Genomic DNA, 24108 nt, shown 5'->3' with positions numbered 1-24108 from the left:
GAACTGAACATAGTTTGATTAACGTTCAGCGGGAATGCAGATAACTACTCCAGTACAGGTGTCACACTGAGTTGGTAAAAATATGATTATAAAATGTTTTGTTTTTGTTTTATTTGTTTGATTGCTATTCAATACCCGACTTTATATTTTCAGTATAGTCTACTGAAATTCATTTTTACATTTGTTGGTAATGTTGTGCCTTGGGATGTTTTTTCATGAACAAAGTGTGCCTTGGCTTAAAATAGGTTGAAAAACAATGTAATAGGTTATAATACAGTACAATAATAACAGCTGATATAGATGACGGTGTGCTGAGAAAAAAACAGTAATAGACGAAATACTTATTTTTTTTTACTTAAGTAAAAGTACACCTATAGGTGCAAAAAATTTGAGTGATAGTAAAAGTACAAGTATTTAAGAAAAAATGTACCCTAGTAAAAATACTCGCTTTAAAATTTACTTTACAAGTAAAAAGAAAACATTTTCTCCCATTGCAAAAATGTAATATACGTGTAAGCATGTATGTTTATTTATATACTATATATCAGGTGACTTGAATTTCCGGTCGGAGACCCCCAATTTGGCCAAATTTCAAAATTGTCCTATATCCATGTGTGATACATCAAAGCTTAAAATCTCAATTTTCTGGGAGAATAAAAAATGTTGAACCGGAGGGCATTTAAAAAAAAAATTAAACAGCCAAACCCTAACTCTAGGTGAGAGCATGAAAGAGCAGAATTTAAGACGCCACGATTTTAACGAGATATAATCTCGTACTTACCTCTTTTCGATCCAAAAATTCCATGTAGCATGTATCACCGAGTGGCAAGACACAGCTGTGAATGGCCACAGTCGGACTTTATGGGGATTTTATGGGTGAAACACTGTAATATAAGAAGGGTGGCAATGCAGCTGCTATCGCGATTATCAAGGAAAGGTCGAGATTCTCTTTTTCAAATATTTACCTTTTTAAACATTTTTGTTTTCTCCAATTTTTCTTTGTTTGGATCGATTATCATCTAAAATATCTGGGAAAATGTGACAGTAACAAAAAAAAAAAAAAAAAATACAATTTAGCGATAGTTATGAGGTAGATATCCATGACCTATTTACAGACACACATTTTTTCATTGTGACATAATTTGTTTTAAAGTTTAAAATATGAGGCTGTACGTGATCGGATCGGGACATCTCTATAAAATACTGAATTTATTTATTTATTTTTAATTTGAAAAAAAATTAGCGATGGACTTAGGTCGCGATGTTTGAAGCTCGAAATGCAAACAGAATCTTAACAAGCTTCAAAACTTAATGGCGGATTGCAAGCAAATACCAGGTGCATACCGCCACCTACTGTCCAAGAGTGTGGTTTTTATTGGTCAATATTTTGTTCACCTGCCCAATCTTGCTTGTAATCGTGTTGCTCCCTCTAGTGCTCAATAATAGTATATTTGCACGGGGCTTATTGATTGCGCCAGAAAGCATGAAAACGAAATTGAAAGCAGTGGAGTAAAAGGTACAGATACATACTGTATAATGTAATGAAGTAAAAGTAAAAGGTACCACTTCAAATTTGTAATCAAGTAAAATACAGACACACAAAAATATAATTACTGTATATGTACTGTACAGTAACGAGTTAGTTTTACTTCGTTACATTCCATCACTGGAAAAAACACACACCAATATTTTTAAAAAAAACAGACATTGTAAGCAGTTACTCGCAATGTTACTTATTACTTGAGTACTATTTTCAACAAATACTTTTAATTGTACTTGTGTAAATTTTTGGATGACTACTTTTACTTCAGTAGTATTATGTAGAAGTAATGCTACTCTTACTTGAGAAAATTTTTGGCTACTCTACCCAGCTCTGTCCGTATCTCATAACCGTAGCTACTGCAACAACATCACCTTGTATTGTGGGATAGCTCCCCAAAATAGCCGTTCACCTCTAAAAAGACATCTCTGCAAATGGGTCAACCATTGATGACATGGGAATAGATTCAGAATTCCTGATTAGTAAAAAAAGGGCCCAATTCCACAACCTGATGTTAGGTTCAACTATGAAAATAATCACCACAGCTTCTTTAGTTTCCACTCTGTAGCAGCTGTGTATGCGTGTGCGCTTATCGCACGATGCACGACAAATTAAAGTCTGCTGGTGAGTTTTACCAAATAAGGAAAGAAGAGTGGCAGCGATGGTCTCTAAGGGAGCTGACGGGGTTAAACCAACAGCGGCAAGTCGAAGAGAGATGTCTCATGAGTGACGGGGGTCCGAACCCACTGCACAGCCACAGTTTCCATTCCAAATCCTAAGGTGCACAACCTGATCCTTTTTACCTTTTTTGGTCCGCACTAAAGAAATCTTTTCATGTTTTGATGAACATTATTTTAGGAGACGTTGAGTCACATTTAATTGAAATATGCATTACAGCACCTATGTGGTTTTTTTTTCATAGAGTTTATTAAAGCGACACTAAAGTAAAATCCTGGATGCCTTTTTACCAAGTTTGCAGAACAATTTGAAAGTGCCCAGAATGCCATTTTCAGGCAACTTTTCATGCTTCTTCTGCGGACGTGCGGTCTCGCACTAATCTTCAGCTGACTGGAGCTAATTTGAATGCTCTTTGCCGTCAATTGCTCGGCTGTCGGTGGAATGGGTGTAGGTGAGAAGCTCATGGGGACTGCCAATTCGTGTGGTGACTTTACCATATGGTGGGGACCAGTGGTGGAACTTAACATACTGTAATTTTCACACTATAAGGCGCACCTGGGCATTTGTTCAAAAATATGCCGCACTGGATTATAAACCGCAGCTGTCCTCAACTGTATTATGGGATATTTACTTCAAAAGATATTAACCGGTAACGCTTTATTTGACAGTGGCATTAAAAGACTGTCGTTTGACCAAATGAGCCACCAAGAAGCTTTGAACCAATTGGCTGCAAAAATTCATTGCTTCAAGAAGCTTCATTTGGCCATCACTACTCCTTTGGAGGAGACAGTCAACCTCTGCTGCCTCCTACTGTAAACACTGTTGTCGTCCAACTTGCCTCCTAGCATGCATTGCAGCGCTACAGATGTAAATAACAATCAACATTCATGTTCTGTGCTAATTATTTCTTCAGTTACTGTTCCAGTTTCAGTGCCAGTTACTAGTTATGGTATTTGGTAACACTTTATTTGACAGTGGCGCCATAAGACTGTCATTAGACAATCATAACTATGACATGACACTGTCATGAGCATTAATGAATGCTCATAATTTTTAAAATTACTCTGGTCGCAAATTGATGTAGCAGATTAGCTGCCGTCTTTTATCTCACTGGCTATAAATACAATGACAGTTAAATGCAATTTGAGGGAGAGGTTCTCACTCAAGAGCTTTGCCTAATATTGTGTTAATATGATATGTTCTATTTGAACGGTATCAATACTGATCCTCGTTGTTGCTATTTTTTTATATGACCAAAATGAATAGGATAAATTTGTATGAATTCTTTGCCTATCTTTGGGATATAGCCTCTTCATGTTCTCATCATTATTTCCAGCTGTTGTCAGCCATGTATTTCTTAATGCATTCCGGAATGAGAAGTAAGCTGGGTAAACCCAGCACCTAGGAAACATAAACCACTCTTAGGTCACAATCTACCAGTTGAGAAACACTAATTGCATAACATTTACAATGTTATATACCAATTTCTGTCCAGACAAAGTAGATCAGCAGAGTGTAGGAAGAGGTGAAGGAGAGATGGAAGTTGATGAGCAAGAGCAGAGGTCAATGGCATACCACAAGCAACACATGACTTTTGCTCATTAATATTCATGACATTAGCAATTGTTGCTAGGCGGGACAGCCTCCCGTTTGCCCCTAATAGTAAATGTACGAACGAGATGTTTACTCAGCTAAACCTACCAATTCTGTCCGAAAAGGATGTCCCTGGTGCCAAATTCACTGGTAAAGATGTGGAAGAACATACAAATGTTCAGTTAAAGAGATGGCTTGATTGTATGGGAGGGCGTGTCTATAATGTCCGTCTTCTGCATTACGATGGCAACGTCACGGTCTAAAAATAGCATTCGTGCGGTATGCTATTGACATTTAACAAGGGATGTCCCGATTTTGATTTTGAATACTGATGGCTGAGAAACAGAAAAATCGTCACTTTTTTTACAGAAACTCATATTTTGGTTTGATTATACGTATAGCTTAAAGCCCGATTTCTGATTTTTTTTATGCTAGTTAAATGCTAAAAAAAAGTTTTGCCCGCTGTGCCCCAGTATGTATTAGGTCTAGTGATATCCATGACTGAGTGTATAACACATAGCACAATATGCCTGAGGTCAAATTTGTAGTGAATATAAGCATTTTTAAAAATATTATTATTTTATTATTATTAACATTATTATTATTTTTTTAATATTTCAAAGGGTGACGGCTAATGCATTTTGGGTTGATAACATCTGTTCAGATTTAGAAATGCTTTAATACATTTCTGCATGAAATATATATTTAGTAGCAAGCTGATTTAAAACATTTATGGACGCGAACACCAATGACATCATGTTGAATCCTTTCGCTCTTCCTTCTTTCCCTCATATTCGCCAACCTTTTGCGTCAAAACACATTAAGCAGCAGCAAGATATTCTCAGCAAAGTAAGGCTCGGTCAACATGGTGCTGTGGGTGCATGTTGTGTGTACGAAAGGGCGTAGGTTTGCATAGGGACGGTAGGGACACAACTTTACCAACTTTTCAGGATGCTGAAATTGTCCTCACCAACTTTTAACCAACCTTATTTGCATTATATGATGAGTCCAGTTATATAGGTAATTTAGATTGTCTTCCTACTGTATATGTTGTAAGGATAAATAGACACTACCATTATTAAGTTAATTATTTTCATTATGTTCAGACTTATATTTATCCCTTTTCACTTGCTGAATGTGCTGGTCCATTAACAACCCCCCCCCAGCCAAACAGACACGCACACTCACATAACCTCGACAGGTTCATGTCGACAACATGCCGCCTCCTCTGCCACTTCAAATAGGAGGGATATTAAAAGTTGTTTTTTTTGGGGGGGGGGGGGGGGGGCAGCAGCAGCCACGGTAAGTAACTGTTGTGGAGGTGGGGGAAACACCACAAATTTTGCTACTGAAAGTCTGACCTGCATCAGTTAACATCACAATAAACTGTGTGAACTTGCTAACCTGCAAAACGACTGCGGTCAGGCCAGCCACAAGGAACAATGAAGTCAAGCTAGCCGTCCCTCATTTTGATCATTGTTTGCATTAAAACACCGGAACTAGTAATGCAACACGGTGGCTTCAGAGTGCAAGTCCCTTTATTTAGAGAAAAAAAACAAAAACAGGGAGCCATCCAAGAATGGGTCCACTTCAGGGGGACACTGACATGAACATGAACTGACGTGTGATAGACATGAACCAACATGAAAAAGAAGTCTGTCAAATGGAAATTTCATGACAGTACTGTGGTTCGAGTCTTGGGGTAATGTAATATGCTTCAGGTAGATTGGTCCTGGATATCACAGATTTTTTTTTTCTTTTTTTTTTTTTTTTTAATATTACAATAGTTTAGTTTGAGTCTAAGGGTGCTCCAGTGTCCCCAGGAAGTCGACCCATTTTGGATAGCTCCCTGTTTTTTTTAATTTTTTAATAAAGGGACTTGCACTTCAAAATCTTTCTTTAGTAGTTATTGAAAACAAAGGTTTGTACCGAACGTTGTGTCACCTGAACCAATACACATGAAAGTTAGTATAAGTCAATAGAGATTTTTTTTGCATTGATCATTTAGGTTCATATTCCTGAGAAATGTAGCCCTGACCGCCGTTCAATAATCATTTTGGTGTTATTAATGTCCAGTCCCCAGCAAAAAATGTACAAGCAGGTTATGCTGTTATATCATCCCTACCAAGGTTGAGACCACACCTACGCCCTTGTGTGTACATGATGTATGTCAGTGGGCTGCATGTTCATCGACTCTCAATATTCACAATGTGCTGCTCCGTGTCACCCGGCAGCAGATGTGAGTGGCAGCAGGGGAAGGACTTCACTAGTCCAGTTCATGCAACATTCACAGTGCATTGTTAAGGTGTTAAGGATGTGCACCACCATAAAGACACATAGAATACATTTTTTAAATCCATCTGATGCATATTGTATGTGATTAAGGTATTTGTCCTGTATGAAATTAACCATTCTAACACAATCTCCATTGTTTGTTGTGCTGCTGAGTCATTATTGCTGTACAGTGTACATACATATGCTGATTTTCTGCATCCTAAAACTGTAGAACAGAAAATGATCAAGATACACACAACTGACAAAAGTATTGGGAGGGATTCCACATACAGGAATTAAAAAGTAAATAAATAGAATGTTTTAGAATTCATTTATTGGGGCAATAAGTATGGAAATACATATTTCTATAGACAACAGTACTGTATATGCACTGCTATACTCTAACGCTGTTATTAACAACACTGCTTTTAGATGTATGGGCCTGAAAGGAGCAAAAAATAATATTTAGTTAAAGTAAGTGGAATAATCTAGCGCCCTAGACTTGGTAATGATATTGACGGGTGAGATTTGACATTCAGTGCGCCACGACTTCAAGTAGGGGGACCATCCCACAATCCGCTTCAGTTATTCGCAGTCGATCGCAGCGACACATGCAGCGATCCAACGCCAGATTAATGTTGAAAAAATACGAAAGCTTTACCGCATATGAACAGGAAGGATTGTCTCAGGAGTGATTTGTTCGAGGATTCAAGATGATTATAATATTTTTCGTACCATGCATGCATTTTGAAACGTTTAGCCGCTACAGCATTGGCATTATACTTCGCAATATTTATTGCTGCCTGCATGGTTTTTTTTTTGCTTTTAACCAAGAAACGAGACTGTTTTACATCCATATCTATAAATAATTCAGGGATTTATGCGTTATTCACACGAATTTTCACAGGAAAAGCTCTGTTTACATATGGCGGCCGCCACATTGCCTAACAGATTAGTATCGTACTTCGACATATTTACGTAAAATAAATGCTAACCGCATGTTTTTTTTTTTTTTTTTTTTTGCTTTTAACTAGGATCGAGACTTTTACATCCATATCTATAAAGAATTCAGGGATTTAAGCATTTATTCACAAGAATTTTAAACGAGAAAAGCTCTTTGTCTGTGATTCCACTTGGTCAGCTTCGATGGCCACGCCAACAATGCCGCGCCCAGTGTCCCGTCATTATCATTATGAAGTCTATGCTGGCGCAACACTCAAAAGAAGATGAAGAAATTTATCTTACTAGATTCAAGAAAAACAATCTGAAGTTGATCATTTTTTCACCTAAATATCTATTCTTGAATGAAGATTTCTGACAAGCAAGCTTTAAAAAAAATAAATAAATAAAATAAAAAAGACTAAATATACTAATTTATTGCTTAAAATGAGTCTGTCTGACTTATTTTCAGCTAGCTATTTTTCTTGTTTCAAGAAAAAAGAAAAGTAACTTAACTCCCGTATTTTTCACCCTGTAAGGCGCATCACAGTACAAAGTACACCTTCAATGAATGGCCTATTTTAAAACTTTTTCTTTATAGAGTGCACCGCATTGTAAGGCGCAGTAGTAGTAGTAGTAGTAGTTGGGGTTGCATTATGCATCCACTAGCTCAGTACTTCGCAATTAGTGGCGCGGCCCCCCACCACAGGGGGGCACAGAACGATGCTGGGGGTGGTGCATGTGCCCGAGGGGAACATACTTTTTTGCCGTAGTAGAATAAAATGTACTTTCACATCCACTCAGTGAGTGGCATGCAGTGGTGCTCCCAGCATGTGTGCAGTATTTTTGAACCAAATAAGACCACACAGAAAAGAGCACTGGAGATATGAAAAGCTAAGACGAGGAAATATGACGAAGCGTATGTAGCATTTGATTTTTAGTACAGCGGGAGACGAGGAAAGACCAGACTGTTTACTTTGTCTGAAATGTTGGCAGCGGACAGCAGGATTTTTTTTTTTTTTTTTTCAGCGAAAACGTGCCCAATATTGCCAACGATTGTCCCGCTTTGTCAGTGTTATAGTAAACCATCGAGCACTGTTATCATCATAAAAGGTGGCTTACCATGTTGCTCAGTGCAAAATAACCCCACGCCATAGCATAGGAGCTGATACTGCCTGCAGCAAAAATAAAAAACATTCTTCTGTCCAATGACACTGTCGTTTTTTTTCTATAAATTTTTGTTTTTTCTGTCTAATTATTTGGCATTTTGTCCTCATGAGTTTATGTTGCTAATCATTTTGAATTTATTATTATTTATTGATTTTATAAAACATTTATTTTCCAGTATCAAACGGTCAAAAAAATGTATCTTGAGTAATGTTCCCTCTAATTTCCATGTGTCTGAGCAGACACACAAGCTGCCTGAGCACACTGTGGACCACAGTGAGCAACATAAGATATTCAAAATATTATTTGACAGTATAATAACAAAATATTATTGACATTATTTGATTTAAGTGAAAAATGACCAACTTTAGATGTGTGGACTTAATGAAAAAAAATATTAATATTCATTTCAAGTATGTGGAATAATCTGACACATTAATCTGTTAGCTAGTCTTTAACACTCCAAACAAGATGGAGAAAAGTATTCGACTACATTTAAGAAAAATTATCTGATTCAGACGTTATACATTTGCAGTGTATACAGTACATGGACAGGTTAAAAAAGGGTAAAAATGGTAAAAGAAAACAATTTTGTTAGTCGAATTAACTATAATATAAAAGTTCTAAAATTATTAATACTGTAGCGCTTGCAAAGTTTGGCAACGGAATGTTGCTTCAGTAAATCAGCACAGGAATCAAGCTCACTTTTCACCACCAATGGGAGCTACAATACGTTTCTGTTTAATTTTATTTTGTGCGCTGCAGAGATTGTCTTGTGCTGAGTATGTGCAAGCAGTGCGTGATTGTGCACGTGCGCAGCTTAGAGGGAACATTGATCTTGAGTATATTTTTACAGTATGGATATGTGTTTTTTTTGTTTTATTTTTACACTTTCTTGTAAGTTGTTCTATATGTATATATTTTTTAAATATTAAAAGGACACTATGTTATGTAGAGGTGTACTGTTAATAATAAGAATTTTATAGACAAATGATACTACAGTATATTTAGAGTGGCGGCAGAGATTTGGGGAGCCACAGAACGTTTACGTCTTCCTGGGTCACGGGGGGGGGCACTGCACAAGATGAAGCTGCACTAAAGGGAATGTCATGACATGATTGACCAATACTGATCCTTATATAGGGCACATCGGATTATACGGCCCACTATCAGCTTTTGAGAAAATTGAAGGCTTTTAGGTGCGCCTAATAGTCGAGAAAATATGGTAGTTTTAAGGAAGTGTGTTTTTGCAGTGAACAAAGCTTTATCACCAGACTTCATCAAAACCTCTGGGTATTTCCTAGATGAACTGGGCTCCATCCGATGCTATGTACCGCTAACAAATAATGACTTAAAAACGCTGGACATCCATTGTTTGCTTCAAGAAGATGCTATTGTAACTCTGATTAGCTGTTTTCAACCAGCACTGAGGACTTAATTGCCAATAAAGGCTCCATCCAATGCTTGACGCCATTAAAGTAGAACACTTTGTCTACCCATGGGTGTTGACAGATTTGAAGAGGACGAATAGCTACAGTGTGCTACAACAAAGGTGGTATGGTAAGATTAGTGCTGATAGCCGTTAGCCCTGAGTTCATCAAATAGGCCTACTTTTTATGAGGACAGTGCACTAGAAGAATAGAAGTCAAAGTAAACTGGATTTTATTTTTCTTTCTTTGTAAATGTAGTGGCCTATTTTTAAAAGTTTTTCATGATTTCAGACTACCTCAGAGATCATGAGTGAGACTTGTGGTCTCTGTCTCCATTTGAATTTGGAGGACGTACTCAGCATGTTGATTTGGTTAATAAATATGTTTTTGATCAATCAAACGTTTATGTGTAACATTGCTTTCTGTAACTATCTCATATTAAGACATGGACATAGCCTATGCGGCTTATAGTCAGGTATTGCATATAGATTGATTTTTCTTCATAACTGATGTGAAATTTGGATTGTGGGGGTTATAGTAAAGTGCGCTCTATAGTGCTGATATTATGGTCCCCTCATTATATCCTGCATAAGATGGGTTTCAATGAGTGTGTGACCTAATTGAAGGTTGTCATCTTTGCATATCAAACCTTTCTGCAAAGAAGTGGATTTGAAATGCCAGCAAAGTGACGTCACACTGTCACCTTACTAAGCAAGTACCAGCCTACTTCATGCTTGATCAACGGCCTCTCACTTTTGCAGGGTTGACAATGCAGCCTAACGTTGTCTTCATGACTTGCAACGCTGCCAATGTCAACCAAAAATAGACAAGTTTATGAATAGCTTCAATGTATCGTAAATATATGCACAAAAATATCACCTGGTGACCTGCGCAAAGAATTCAGCCCACAGATGTCCAATTGGAACTGATCAATCTTCAGTCTGACTCAGTCGTTCCAATCCCTGAAACTGGATTACTTTTGAAGTTCGCTTCACATCATGAAACCATATTTCTAAACTGTCAAAAGACAGTGCAGATGATGCTGACTTTGTTCAGCCTGATCTTCTGTACAGTATGTCTGTGAGAAGACATTCAGCATCATGAACATCAGCAAAGCCAATACCCGATCCAAAACTAAACGGACCCCTTTGATTGATGCGTTGGCTGAAAGAGAGATCAACAAAACTGTTCCCACTGAAAACGGAATTTTGCAACTGATATATTTAGTATATTTGCTCAGACAAACATGCCATCCAACTCTTGCTGTTCCAGCCCGCCCCTGTCATTTTTTTTATAGTGACCAACAACTCAAAAAGTTTGCCTAACTCCAAACTGAATAATTTATGTTTAAATCTTCATCTCTGTAAGGTTCACATCATAGATTGTATCCTTAAAGGTCTATGAAATACTACAGCAAATGACTTTAAAATCATAGCAGATCATAATTTGCAAACAACTCCATCCATAAAAGTGACAGAAAAGGTTTAATAATGAAATTATATCCAAATTACTCTTCTTAAATTACTTTCTCAGCTACCTTAGCTCAGCTGCCCACTAAAAAAAATCTCCAAACAAAAGATGATCTCACGGGTCGATTGAGCTGCATTTTTTGCCATCTGCTAGCATGCTATCCATTGGTGCGCTATTCTCATGTGACCGTGCGGTCATTCTGTCAATATGTAGTAGCTAGCACAGCACTAGAAAGCTAGATATGATCATCAATTCTGGTTGTGTTGTCACACAGAAAATTGCAGGGAAAAAAGTGGCGCTTCCCTGTTGCATTGTTTTGCGTGGAAGAACTATTAAATGATAATAATATTTAATAAACAGCCAGATTTGATTGCCAAATTCCATCTTTTGAATGTAAAATTACATTAATGCAGTCATTATTTACGGAATTTGCAGGCATTGATAAAACAGCTTTATATATAAAAAAAAAAAAAAAAAAAGATTACCCTACAGTTGTCCGTGTGAGCAGCTTTCAAATGTCACCGTTAAATACAATACCCCAATTTCTCCTCAAATGATGCATTCTTTGTTAAAATCAGTGATTCTCAATTATTTTGTTTTGTATTATTATTTCATTAAAAAATATATATTTTATATCAATATTTCCCGATGAATGCCCTTTGCCATGGCATTGGTTAAATGGCTCGTGAAATTTAGTTTGAAAGGTGCCGATTCTGAAACCCTATGCGAGGGTGCGGTAATGGTTCTACGATTTTTCTGAAAATGGGGCCAAGAAGGGGCCCCGTGTAACCCTCAGGAGCCATGTGTCGCTATCTTTGTTGAGTTTTTGTTTTGGTCAACAAGGCAATATGTAGATTATCCTGCATGAGGCGGTAAAAACATCTAGTAAGAACTGCCACTGTTAAAAACCAATTAAGTTTGTAATACAGTGATCCCTCATTTTTTCGTGGTTAATGTTGGCCAGAACCTGCCGCGATAAGTGAAAAACTCTGAGGTAGCGCAACCCCCCCCCCCCCCCCAATTTTTGGTGTTATTGTTGTTTTTTTGTGTGTTCAATGGATTTAATCCGATTTAGCATTGGAAAGAGATACATATAAGACATGTTTTTTCACTTTTTTTCCCCAAAGTATAATAATAATTAAAAAAAAAAAAACATCTATAGGCTACATGTATTTTAATAAATGTTTTTTAAGCACATAAAATGTAATAACTATACGTTTTAAACATGTTACTGTCCCACCAAAATATTTCTAAACAAGAATAAAGTAGAAAAATGCTTGGCTTTATTAGATACTTCCTTGAGTAAGTCCACTCAAATCCGCTCAAGCTGCCCACTTACACACAATGAGTTGCCACAGCAACTGTTTAACAAGTTAAACAATGATTGACGCATGCGGCGCTTTGAAGTTCACGTCTCTGGCAAGATCAAACCCAAATGTCTGTCAATTATCGTTAACTTTAAAACGCATCTCCTGTGCACTGCCTGACCAGCAAAGAGCACGGAGAGGGAGGGAGGAAAGGAGGGAGGGTGAGTGAGACTACCGGTACGCAATCGGCTCGGGACAGGTTATCTGTATTTATTTTTCCTCTTTTTTTTGTTGAAAAAAAAAACAAACAAAAAAACACGATGGACTGAGGGCGCGAAGTCGCAAGGAATCATTGTAATTCAAATTTAAACATAATGTGTGCAAGTAAGGATACAATACATGGAACAATAAATTGAATCATTTTTTTTGAAAAAACATTTTAAACACAAAAGCAACATTAATATGCTCTAGAAACAACATAATCTCATTCTCTCTCACTCACATTCACCAATTGCCATGCTTTGGAACAAAATGGGAACCGGGGCACTTTAGGGGCCATTCAAATTAAAGAGGGCACCAGTGCCCTTGTGCCTCCCACCCCTTAAAACCGCCACTGGGTGGGTCGTCCCCCCGGGTCCCCCCCCCATTATTTCAGAAGGACTGGTTAAAATAAAGAAATAAGAAGTAGCCAAGTCCACCACATGATTGAATTGTTAATTGAGAGGTGAAACCTAATATTTATGTTTTTAACTTCCAGATGCTCCATTTGGTAATAACTGACTTTTTTTTATGCTCTTGCCTCATTTATTGATTTTTTTTTTTCCACTAAGGCTGAACCAAAAATACAGAATAGTTTTTGATGGCATAAATGATTGTCATCAACTCAATTTCTCCCTTTGTGCAGCCAATTGACTATGAGGGCTTCCAACTCTTCATGGCCACCTACCTTGAGAACGACATCCCAGAAGAGCTTTGTCGGCACCTCTTCACTTCCTTTAAGAGCAAGACAGGTGGTACCTCGCCCGATCAGTGTCGAGCAGCAACGAGCTTATTGGGTGAGAATTTCTCCCACGTTGATTCATTCATTCCTTTAACTTTTTCGAACACAACATGTGCAACTCGTAACCCCAACCCTGGTAATATTTAGCAATTTAAATGTGAGTTCAAATGATTAGCACATTATGAAGTTAAAAAAACAAACAAACAAAAAACCTTATAAAATATAAATTTAGCAATTGACCCCCAAAAAAATCAACGAATGAATTAATGCATCAATTTGAAAGCCCACCCTGCCAAGAAATTCAGCATATGCTGGTTTCTGTTCTGCTGAATTTGTTATGCTTTGATCCTGGTCTTGCTGGTGCACAAACCAGCATACAGTGATGGCCAAAAGTATTGGCACCCCTGCAATTGTGTCAGATAATGCTCAATTTCTCCCAGAAAATGATTGCAATTACAAATACTTTGGTACTAATATCTTCATTTATTTTGCTTGCAATAAAAAAACACAAAAAAGAATGGGGAAAAAAAATCATTATCATTTTACACAAAATTCCAAAAATGGGCCAGACAAAAGTATTTAATACTTTAGACACAACCTTTAGACAAAATGACTGCAAACAACTACTTCCAATATCCATCACTGAGATTCTTACACTGCTCTGCTGGAATTTTAGACCATTCTTCTTTGGCCTACTGCACCACATCACTGAGATTTGAAAGGTGCCTTCTCCAAACTGCCATTTTCAGATCCCTCCACAGGTGTTGTGTAGGATTCAGGTCTGGACTCATCGCTGGCCACTTTAGAAGTCTCCAGTGCTTTCTCTCAAACCATTTTGTAGTGCTTTTTGAAGTGTGTTTTGGGTCATTGTCCTTCTGGAAGACCCATGACCTCTGATGGAGTCCCAGCTTTCTCATACTGGGCCCTACATTATGCTGCAATATTTGTTGGTAGTCTTCAGACTTCATAATGCCATGCACACGGTCAAGCAGTCCAGTGCCAGAAGCAGCAAAGCAACCCCAAAACATCAGGGAACCTCCGCCATGTTTGACTGTGGGGATCGTGTTTTTTCCGTTGAAGGCCTTGTTTTTTTCACTGTAAACTTCATGTTGATGCCTTTTCCCAAAAAGTCTACTTTTGTCTCATCTGACCAGAGAACATTCTTCAAAAACGTTTTTGGCTTTCTCAGGTAAGTTTTGACAAACTACAGCCTGGCTTTTTTATGTCTCTGGGTCAGAAGTGAGGTTTTCCTGGGTATCCTACCATAGAGTCCCTTTTCATTCAGAGGCCGACTGATATTAGGGGTTGACACTGTTGAAACTTCGGACTACAGGACAGCTTGAACTTGGTTGGATGTTAGTCGAGGTTGTTTATCCACCATCCGCACAATCTTTCATTGAAATCTCTCGTCAATGTTGCTTTTCCGTCCTCATCTAGGGAGGTTAACCACAGTGCCATGGGCTTTACACTTATTGATGACACTGCGCACGGTACACACAGAAATATTCAGGTCTTTGGAGATGGACTTGTTGCCTTGAAATTTCCCATGCTTCCTCACAATTTTGCTTCTCAAGTCCTCAGACAGTTCTTTGGTCTTCTTTCTTTTCTCCATGCTCAATGCGATATACACAAGGATACAGGAAGAGGTTTAGTCAACTTTAATCCATTTTAACTGGCTGCACGTGTGATTCAGTTATTGCCACCACCTGTTATTTGACACAGGTAAGTAGCAGGTGCTGTTATTACACAAATTAGAGAAGCATAACTTGATTTTTCAAAGGGTGCCGATTCTTTTGTCCGGCCCATCTTTGGAGTTTTGTGGAAAATTAAAATGATTTAATTTTTTTTCCAATTGTCTTTTGTGTTTTTTCATTGCAAGCACAAAATAAATGAACATATTACTACCAATGCATTTGTAATTGCAATCATTTTCTGGGAGAAATTAAGCATTATCTGACAAAATTGCAGGCGTGCCAATACTTTTGCCCAGCATTGTATGTTGTATTTCCTTGCAGGGTAGTTCATTACTGTTTAGAAAAGGTTTGGGTTTACATGTCGGCTTTGTGGAGTGAATTTTTTCAGGGTAGATCACTCAGTTTTCTTTCTAGATATGTTTTAAGTTAATTGAGGACTGTAGAGTGACTGGGGGTGTCATTGGGATGATTTTTGTCGTGCCCTGCCATCAGCTAGGTACGTGTCCAGGGTGTCAATGGACCAATCTCAAAACCACGACCCCAAATCACAAAAGTCAGACATTGAGGCGTAGAGTTTCATAGGAATACTGTGTGGTCGTGACCAGGGGTCGCGTTAACCGAATATTTTCCGTCGTTGACCGTTTTTTTTAAACGGTGATGGAAAAAATTGAAGTCCATCTGTCGTTCTGACAGGTTGCAATTCACACCCCAGACCACAAGGTCGCGAGTGAGCATATTAATTAGCTATTGTCTCTCTTGATGCATGACGTCATTGGCCTTCCTCGGAAAAATGTCAAGGCAACTGAGTGTTTGCCTGGCACGGCCAGACTGTTCTCCCTGTATTTTTCAAACACTGAGAGAAAAGTCTGGGACCCAGCCCATTAACGGCCTCTCGAGTAGGTACAAATTCAATCGACAAATCAGATTTGTTTATTTGCGTGACGTGTTCTTCACGAGCAACGTCACTCTTGCGCACCGAAAGTCGTCTCTACAAGAACACGGATGGCGAACGGGAGAGCCGAGAATATGTTCCAATCCGCGGTAAATTCAGTTTTAAATGAGCTAAAACACATCGACACGAGTCATTGACAACAGTCTGTCTCGCGCTAGCCATGTTGAATAAACTCCGCTCTCCTCGTATGTTTACTTCCGCGCGCAAGTCCCACGTCCTGCCCTCGTCGCTTTGCTAACGGCACGTCTGCCTGTCGCTGATTGGTGCACTCCGCTGTCTGTTTGCCTCTTGTTAAGCTAGTTCGGACAGATTATTAATTAAAAATGAATGAAAACTAAATACTATTGAATATGTCATTATTATCATTTTAAAAATGTAAGTGACGGGTAAAAATAGATTATGACCGGATTTTTATGACACTGTCAGTCAAAATGACAGACAACGAAAAAGTCTAGCGCACCCTCTGGTCGTGACTTAAGACATGTTTTTCAAACTTTAAAATAGCAAAAACCTGATGGTTTAACACTGTGCGTGGGGTACCTGTAATTCCGACACCTGGTACCCTGAAAGATTGAGGGGAGGATTTTTTTTTAAATGCATAAATTAAAAAAAACATGATGATGAGATTCTTAGCTTGTTTTGTGCTGGTCTTGTGTCACCAGGTAAACAATATCCAGCATAGTCTTCACTAAAATATGTTTTTCAATTGTTGTTTGTTTTTTTGAACAGGCATACACTTCATAGTGATATTGACGGGACACGGGGTGTGGGGCTGATTAATAGGGGGCCTATCTCCGTCAAATCTGACTGAGTGGAAACACAGACAGTTTTTTTAAGTTGAAAATTCTTGTGAATAAATGCTTAAATCCCTGAATTCTCTATAGATATGGACGTAAAACAGTCTAGATTCTTGGTTGAAAGCAACAAAAAAAAAAAAAAACTGGACAGTTAGTATTTATTTTACGTAAATATGTCGAATGTGCTGCCAGTCTTCAAGCCACTGTGGCGCCACCTTATCACAACAAAGAGCTTTTTACATTGAAATTTTTGGGACTAAATACTTAAATCCCTGAATTCTTTATAGATATTGATGTAAAACAGTCTCGATTTTTGGTTAAAAGCATAAAAACCGGGCAGTTAGCATTTATATTACGTAAATATTGCGAATTATGACGCCAATGCCGTAGCGGTTAATTTCCTCAATTGATGCATGGTACGAAAAATATAATAATTACCTTGAATCCTTGAACAAATCACTCCTGAGACAATCCTTTCTGTTTGCATGCGGTACACCTTTCATACTTTTTCAACCTAAATCCGGCGTTGGATCGCTGCATGTGTTGAATAACTGCGACCGACTGAAGTGGAGTGTAGGACGTTCCCCTACTTGAAGGCGTGGCCCAGTGTATGGAGGCGTGACCTGTCAATATCATGATGAAGTCTATGGACCAGGGATTTCAGAAGACAAGGTTAAGCCCCTTTAACCTGCGTCAATATTGTCTTATTGCTGCTCAATGTGTTTGCTTTTCAAAGAGTCCTGCTCCATTGATGCTGGTATCTCTATTCACACCGAGGTGGCCTGTGCCCCCATCACAGGTACTGGCAGACCTGCCTTGACCAGCTGGCTGTAACCTTTCTTGTCCCCATCCTTCTGCTGCTTACAGTGTTGATGATTTTTTTTTTCTTTTTTAGCATTGAGGAATACGTTTCATGACATCTACCCAAGTGTTGTAACTCCACCAGCCTCCCTGTTGATTTTCTTCTCTTTGCATTATCATTGTGTTGTGCGCTTTGCTTGAAAGGTCCTCAATGTGCTTCACAACAAGGACAAAAAAAGCTCAAGATAAAATGCTTTAATCCCTGAATTCTTCATAGATATGGACGTAAAACAGTCTCAATTCTTTGTTAAAAGCAAAAAAAAAAAAAAAAAAAACGTGCAGTTTTACGTAAATCTGTCGAGGGACGATGCTAGTATGTTAAACAATGTGGCGGCAGCCTTACAACAAAGAGCTTTTTAGGTTGAAAATTCTTGTGAAAAAACAAAAAAATATAATAATTATACTGAATCCTCAAACAAATCACTCCTGAGACAATCCTTCCTGTTTGATTGCGGTACAGCTTTAGTACTTTTTCTGACAGGGCTGAGAGAACAAACGGACCCAATAATGCAGTGCTCAGAGCAGATTTATTAACAATGGTTTTGAGAGGAACAAATCTTGGCTCTTGGAGAGGCACGGAACGCTGTTCGAGCAGGGGGGGGCGAGCAAGGCGAAGGCCCAGGCAGGATGCGTCTAGATCCGGTCCTGTAGCAGGGTTCAGGTCAGAGAGAAAAGGCAGAGGCACAGACGAGGAGCAGGCTAGAGGCAAAAATCCACAAGGTCAAAAAGTGTATCAAAAATCCGGCAAGACAAGGTAACTAGAAACGCTCGTAAGTTGCAGTGAGGGCTAACAAACTCGCAATGGAGGGAGGCTGTGATAATGACTAGGTGTGCAGGACAGGTGTGTGGATTGAGTGCTGATGACTTAGGGGAAAAAAAAGGAAAAAGGTATACAGGCCTGCTGTGGGGCTCTAACATTTTCAACATAAATCCGGCGTTGGATCGCTGCATGTGTCGCTGCAACCGACTGCGAATAACTGAAGCGGATTTTCAGTTTTTAAAAATGTATTATTGTCTGATATTAAGGCAATTATGAACCTATATAAACAAATATTTATGTCAATAAGCATCATATAAAGGACTTATTAACACTTATTAATGCTTATTATTAGGACCTCAATGTAAAGCATTACTTATATTATTTCAAAGCACAAAGTGTAAATTTTTCATGGATTTTTGCAGAGTAGGGTCAGACCAGGTCCTTGTGCCCTTCAAAAAATGGGAATCCACTATAAATCTATAAAATATTTAATTTCTTTCCAGTCCTGATGTGTGGACAAATTTACATTAGAATTCATGCATTGTTAAAAAAAAAGTTCTGCTATTATCCATGTCTGTACAGATGATTTGTACAGATATTTGGTACTTGTGAAAGATACTCTAGCTCGACCAAGTAACTTATCATATTTCCATGCAAAATAATTTTCAGGCTTTTTGAGGGATGACTGCAGTTCCATTTTATTTCTTCTTAAAAAACTTCTTCCTTTTATGTTAAAGGCATGAATGGTAAAAGCATCCTGTCAGCAATGGGACGACACACGCCTGAGCTCGTCGGCAGCACTGGGGGTACCACTTCCCCTTGTTCCTCTCGCTCGTCCTCGCAGAGGTCCAGAAGCGGGGCCCACACGCCTGGGGGGCCCCACCGCTCCCCATGCAGCCAGGTAAAGCCCTCCCCGAGCAGCAATAACACCCTGACCTCCAACTCAGGCCCAGCCCGGTCGCCAGTGTCCCCGCCGAAACTCTCACCAGGTGAGTTAGGTCAGTTTATTGTAAAGTAAACATTCTCAGCGTTTTTGATTTTTTTATTTTATTTTTCTAATTGTGATTTCAGTAATAAATTTGTTTAAGCATGCTTGTGTTTTAGAATGAATGAGAGATTCTAGATTTCTTACAGGATACACTGTGGTTGTCAAAAACCATGATGACACCTTATGGCATTATTTTAAGATACGAGACCTCACTTGGCTACTTTTTTCCTCTACCACACGATTATAAAATTGATATACAGAGGTACCTCTACATAGGAATTTAATTAGTTCCAGGACCTGGTTTGTAAGTCGCAATGGTCGTATGTCAAGTGGGATTTCCCCATAAGAATACATTGTTATTCAATTAATTTGTTACAAAGCCCAACAATCTATGCTAAATCCTATATAAACACTGCTACTGCTGGTACAATTAAAATTAGCAAAACAAATACATTTTAAATACAAATTGATTATTATTATTATAATAATCATTATTGTTATTATTAGGGATATCCTGATCCGATCATGTGATCGGAAATTGTGCTCATCATTCCATTTTTCAGATGATTGTAATCAGGTGAAAAGGATCGGGCTTTTAATTTATGCTACATATAATTAAAATACCAGTGATCCCTCGTTTATCGAGGTTAGTGGGGACCAGAACCCGCCATGATAAGTGACAAATCGCGAAATTCAGATTTATCATTGTATAGAGATACCTATGACATTTTTTTTTTCACTTTTTTTGCCAAAGTATGTTACTGTCCCACCGGATTATTTCTAAACAAGAAAAAAAGTAGATGCCCAATCCATTTAAAAAACGTAGAAAAATACTTGTCTTTATTAACTGCTTCATTGAGTGAGTCCACTCAAATCCGCTGCTCACTTGCACACAATGAGTTGCAACAGCAACTGTTTAACAAGTTAAGCGATGTTGACGCATGCTGCGCTTTGAAGTTTTGACTTACAAGCCATCTCTGTCAAGATCAACCCTTAACTGTCTGTCAATCATCGTTAACTTTAATAGACTATGTTATAGGACCAGGACCGCTCAATAAAATACTGCATTAATTGATTAATTTTGAGACTTGAAGTTCTACCGTATTCCGAGAGACCCGGAGAGGAGAGCGAGATGGACTGCTGAAATTCGACAAGAAAACTGGGCACCAAACGTGATCGTTTGGTGCCCAGTTTGCTACAGATTATGTAGTAGTCATTTTATATCTGTTAAGATGCATTTAATATATATGTTTAGAGGGTTTTGGGCTGACAACCACAATTAAGATCATTGCGAGGCTAATCGCCGACAACATACAGTTTCAAATTCAAGATGCTTATTGTGACATATTTATGTCACACTGCTGTTGCCATAGTGTGCACTTCCTGTGGGTGTGGTATTACAGTATAAAAAGGAATCTCTGTTATGTCTCTGTGACATATATGATGAGAAGCACACTGAATAAAGAAGTGTTGTTCCATTCAAGTCTCGGCCTTACATGTACTTAGATCAGGGAAGTACATAACACTTATTTCTTCCACCATCATTGTTTTTTGAATAATATTTAGCTGGTACCAAGTGAAAGAAGTTAAACAGGTGTGTCCAAACCTTTTGCAAAGGGGGCCAGATTTGGTGTGGTAAAAATGCGGGGGGCTACCTTGGCTGATTTACATAGAACAATATATTGAAACAATTTTAGCAAGCCCTTCTGTGAGTCACATTTGCTTTATAATTTTTTAAATTCATAATTTCAACAATCTCGTCTTTGTGGCGTTCTCTTTCGACACTCGGCCACTTGCGAAATACTGCTGCTCTGAAATTAAACTAGCTTCAAGTTGCTATAATTTCTCGCTGCGTATCTTCCCTGTAATGTTGTCGTACATATCAGCGTATCTTGTTTGGTAATATTGCGTCACATCGAACTCTTTGAAAACAGCGACTGTCTCTTTGCAAATGAGGCAGACACAGTTGTTGCGTGTTTTATTGAAGAAATAGTCCAATATCCACCTATCCTTGAAGCGTCGGCCATCGCAGTCAACTTTTTTTTTATTGATTGTCGCCATTTTAGAAAATTGGAAGTAAAGGGTCACACGGGGTAATGTTGCTTAGAGTGCTGCTCTTAAAGTTTTTCAAACTTTCGTGAGAATAGGCTGATTTTGTGTGGACAAGATAGTTGTAGATATCAGGGTAGAAGATGTCAGGCAGAGAGGGCGAAGACAGCGGGTCGAAAAATATCAATTTAGGCATCAAATATGGATCTGGCGAATGGATAGATTGAAGCTTTTCCACATAACGCCATGAATTGCACTATAAATTGCACGACAAATTGAAACCATTGAGAATAGGGATAAACACTGACGGACAATATGGCGGCCGGATACAGTGACACGTCATTCTGTGACGTTGGTGAGTAGGGTCTATACAGCAACATTAAAGTCTAAGCAAAATAACAAACTCGCTCCCTTTTATTAATGAGTGGACACTGACCCCTGGTGGCCGGTGGTCATAATCTCCATTGTAAAACTTTTGTCTCGAATAAAATCAACAAAATACTATACAGCATTTAAAAAAATAAGCAGACTTCACATATCGGTCATAGTGTTGTATGTATTGTAATAGAGTTTCAATGTCATTAACAATGACATAGCAATGAGAATTTCAATTGTTTACAAGAAAAATAATAACTTTCTTAAATATAACATTGTGCAGTGTTCTTGGAGTCGTACATTTCTCCTTGTATACTCAATACAGAAAATTTTCATTAAACCTCTGAAATCCGAAATTTGAACGTGTACACTACAGAGAGAAGCCGCTCAGAGAAGCATTTGTCCGTGAGGAGGAGTCCATCCCTCCTCAAAGGATCCCCTCAGTCAGTGCCGCATGTGGTCTTCCTTAAGGATATCGTCTGCTACCTCTCCCTGCTGGAACGTGGCACGCCAGAAGACAAGCTGGAGTGTAAGTGAAATACACGAGCAGACGATGTCCTTTCTTGGTTATATACCTTCAGTTGGCGCTGCCATGTTACTACTGTATGCTAAACACGGGGCGGCTTTCTTAAACAATCATGTTTCAAGTTAACTAAATGCTCAATGTTAAATGTTCTTAACATTCGGTGGAAGAATGGTCTGCAAGTCTAACCCACTTTCTGCCTGAGATCAAGTGTTCAATCCCGTGCTTTGACCTTCCGGTGTGGCGTTTGCCTATTCTCTCTTGCATGGGTTTTCTCTGGATACTCTGGTTTCTTCCCACATCCTTAAAACATGCAGGGTAGGCTTGATTGAACACTCTAAATTGCCCATAGGTATGAATGTGAGTGTGAATGGTTGTTTTTCTATATGTGCCCTGTGATTGGCTGGCAACCAGTTCAGGGTGTAGCCCGCCTCCGACCCATAGTTAGCAAGGATAGGCTCTAGCGCCTCTGCCACTTGTGAGGTGAAGTGGTACAGAAGATGAATGAATGTTCATAATGTGAATAATCAGACCGCATTCCCTGGTGCTTCTCTCGCCCTGTGACCGGCAGTTCTGGCAGGTGGGGCTTTGCCCGCAGGAGCCTGCCTTTTAACTCATACACTCTTCACTTGTAAATATCACTGTGTAGCGGATGATGTTGTTGAGTCTCGATAGTTCGTTGAGCAGACGTGTTGCCGTGTTCGGCCGCTCGTGTCTCTCGTGACTCTGTAGTGTCTAGTGCCGGAAACGCGCGCTTTTTTTTCCAAGGGGAAAACTTTTTCACCCCGGAAAACAACATGCCCCACACCAGTTCCCTAGGTAAATGCTGTTAAGAGGTAGTGGTCACTACAACCGTAAATATCTTTCACTTTGTGCACCTACACACCCATTCAGGTTTTCATGGAGAGTCAGAATGGGAAATCCTCCTTGGTGGACGCCGGCGGGGCAGAGGAGTGTCCCCCCCCTCTAGGTGGGGATCCTTTCCTACCCTGGGGTCCCGCGGTGTGCCGCGTCAGTTGGCGGGTCGCAGCAGTGGCTAGGGGTCCGGGTGGGCAGGCGGAGTAGGGGGGCGGTGGAGCACCCGCTCATCCCTTTCCTTCAGGGCTGGTTAATGGGGGCGCTGAAGGTCCAGGAGACCGCCCTGGGTCCCGGGGGGATGACGTGGCCCCTATACTGGAGCTGCGGGTGGCGGGGTGGGCCGCGCTCGCTCCCCACCATGATTGGCCGGGGCGGTGCAGGGGCCCTGGGGCGGCCCCTGCACAGTATTTATACTTTTCTGAATCACAGTCAGTCTGAGTGGGTTCATTCATGACTGGGTGCATTTAGACACACTCAGGTAGAGAGATCAAGTACAATTGGATATCAGCATATTCACACATACATGTGATTTCAATAATGAGTTCCCCACCCCACATAGCTGAATTTTGTACGCTTCACCCCGCCAAATCACATCTTCTTTAGACTCACCTCCCCCTCATCTTTCTCCTTGGTTATCAGGTCCACCACATGATGTCCACGGGTATTCAAAATTAGCTAATGATAGCAGCACTATGTTCATAGGTAGCAAAGAAAAAGCAAAGAGAGAGAAAAAAACAGATTTTGGGGGGGGGGGGGGTCTGTAGACTGTAAGTCTATATTGATGGCTCGAAACCTTGCCAGGTTCTGTGCGTGCAAACCTGGAAATATATCTTTAGCTAGACGGATTTTTGTT

The 24108-nt window shown here is 39.2% G+C and overlaps 1 protein-coding gene across 5 annotated transcripts in view; it reads left to right on the top strand.

Moving 5' to 3' along the window:
- Nucleotides 1-24108, top strand: part of LOC130926713 (diacylglycerol kinase beta) — a 273453-nt gene that overhangs the window by 41566 nt on the left and 207779 nt on the right. For 4 of the 5 annotated variants that reach the window (XR_009066272.1, XM_057851807.1, XM_057851808.1 and 1 more), the window contains exons 5-8: nt 13303-13453; nt 17578-17640; nt 19200-19451; nt 22251-22403. Coding sequence is in view for 4 of the 5 variants with exons in the window: in XM_057851807.1 (XP_057707790.1) it covers nt 13303-13453; nt 17578-17640; nt 19200-19451; nt 22251-22403 (619 nt within the window). In the remaining variant the exon portion in view is untranslated. The remainder of the gene's footprint in view (nt 1-13302; nt 13454-17577; nt 17641-19199; nt 19452-22250; nt 22404-24108) is intronic. The other variant, XM_057851809.1, reaches the window with a different exon arrangement.

Source organism: Corythoichthys intestinalis, chromosome 12 (genome assembly GCF_030265065.1).
Source record: "Corythoichthys intestinalis isolate RoL2023-P3 chromosome 12, ASM3026506v1, whole genome shotgun sequence".
NCBI classification, from domain to species: domain Eukaryota; kingdom Metazoa; phylum Chordata; class Actinopteri; order Syngnathiformes; family Syngnathidae; genus Corythoichthys; species Corythoichthys intestinalis.
Note: the sequence above shows the minus strand (reverse complement) of the source record. Positions and strands in the feature narration are given on the sequence as shown.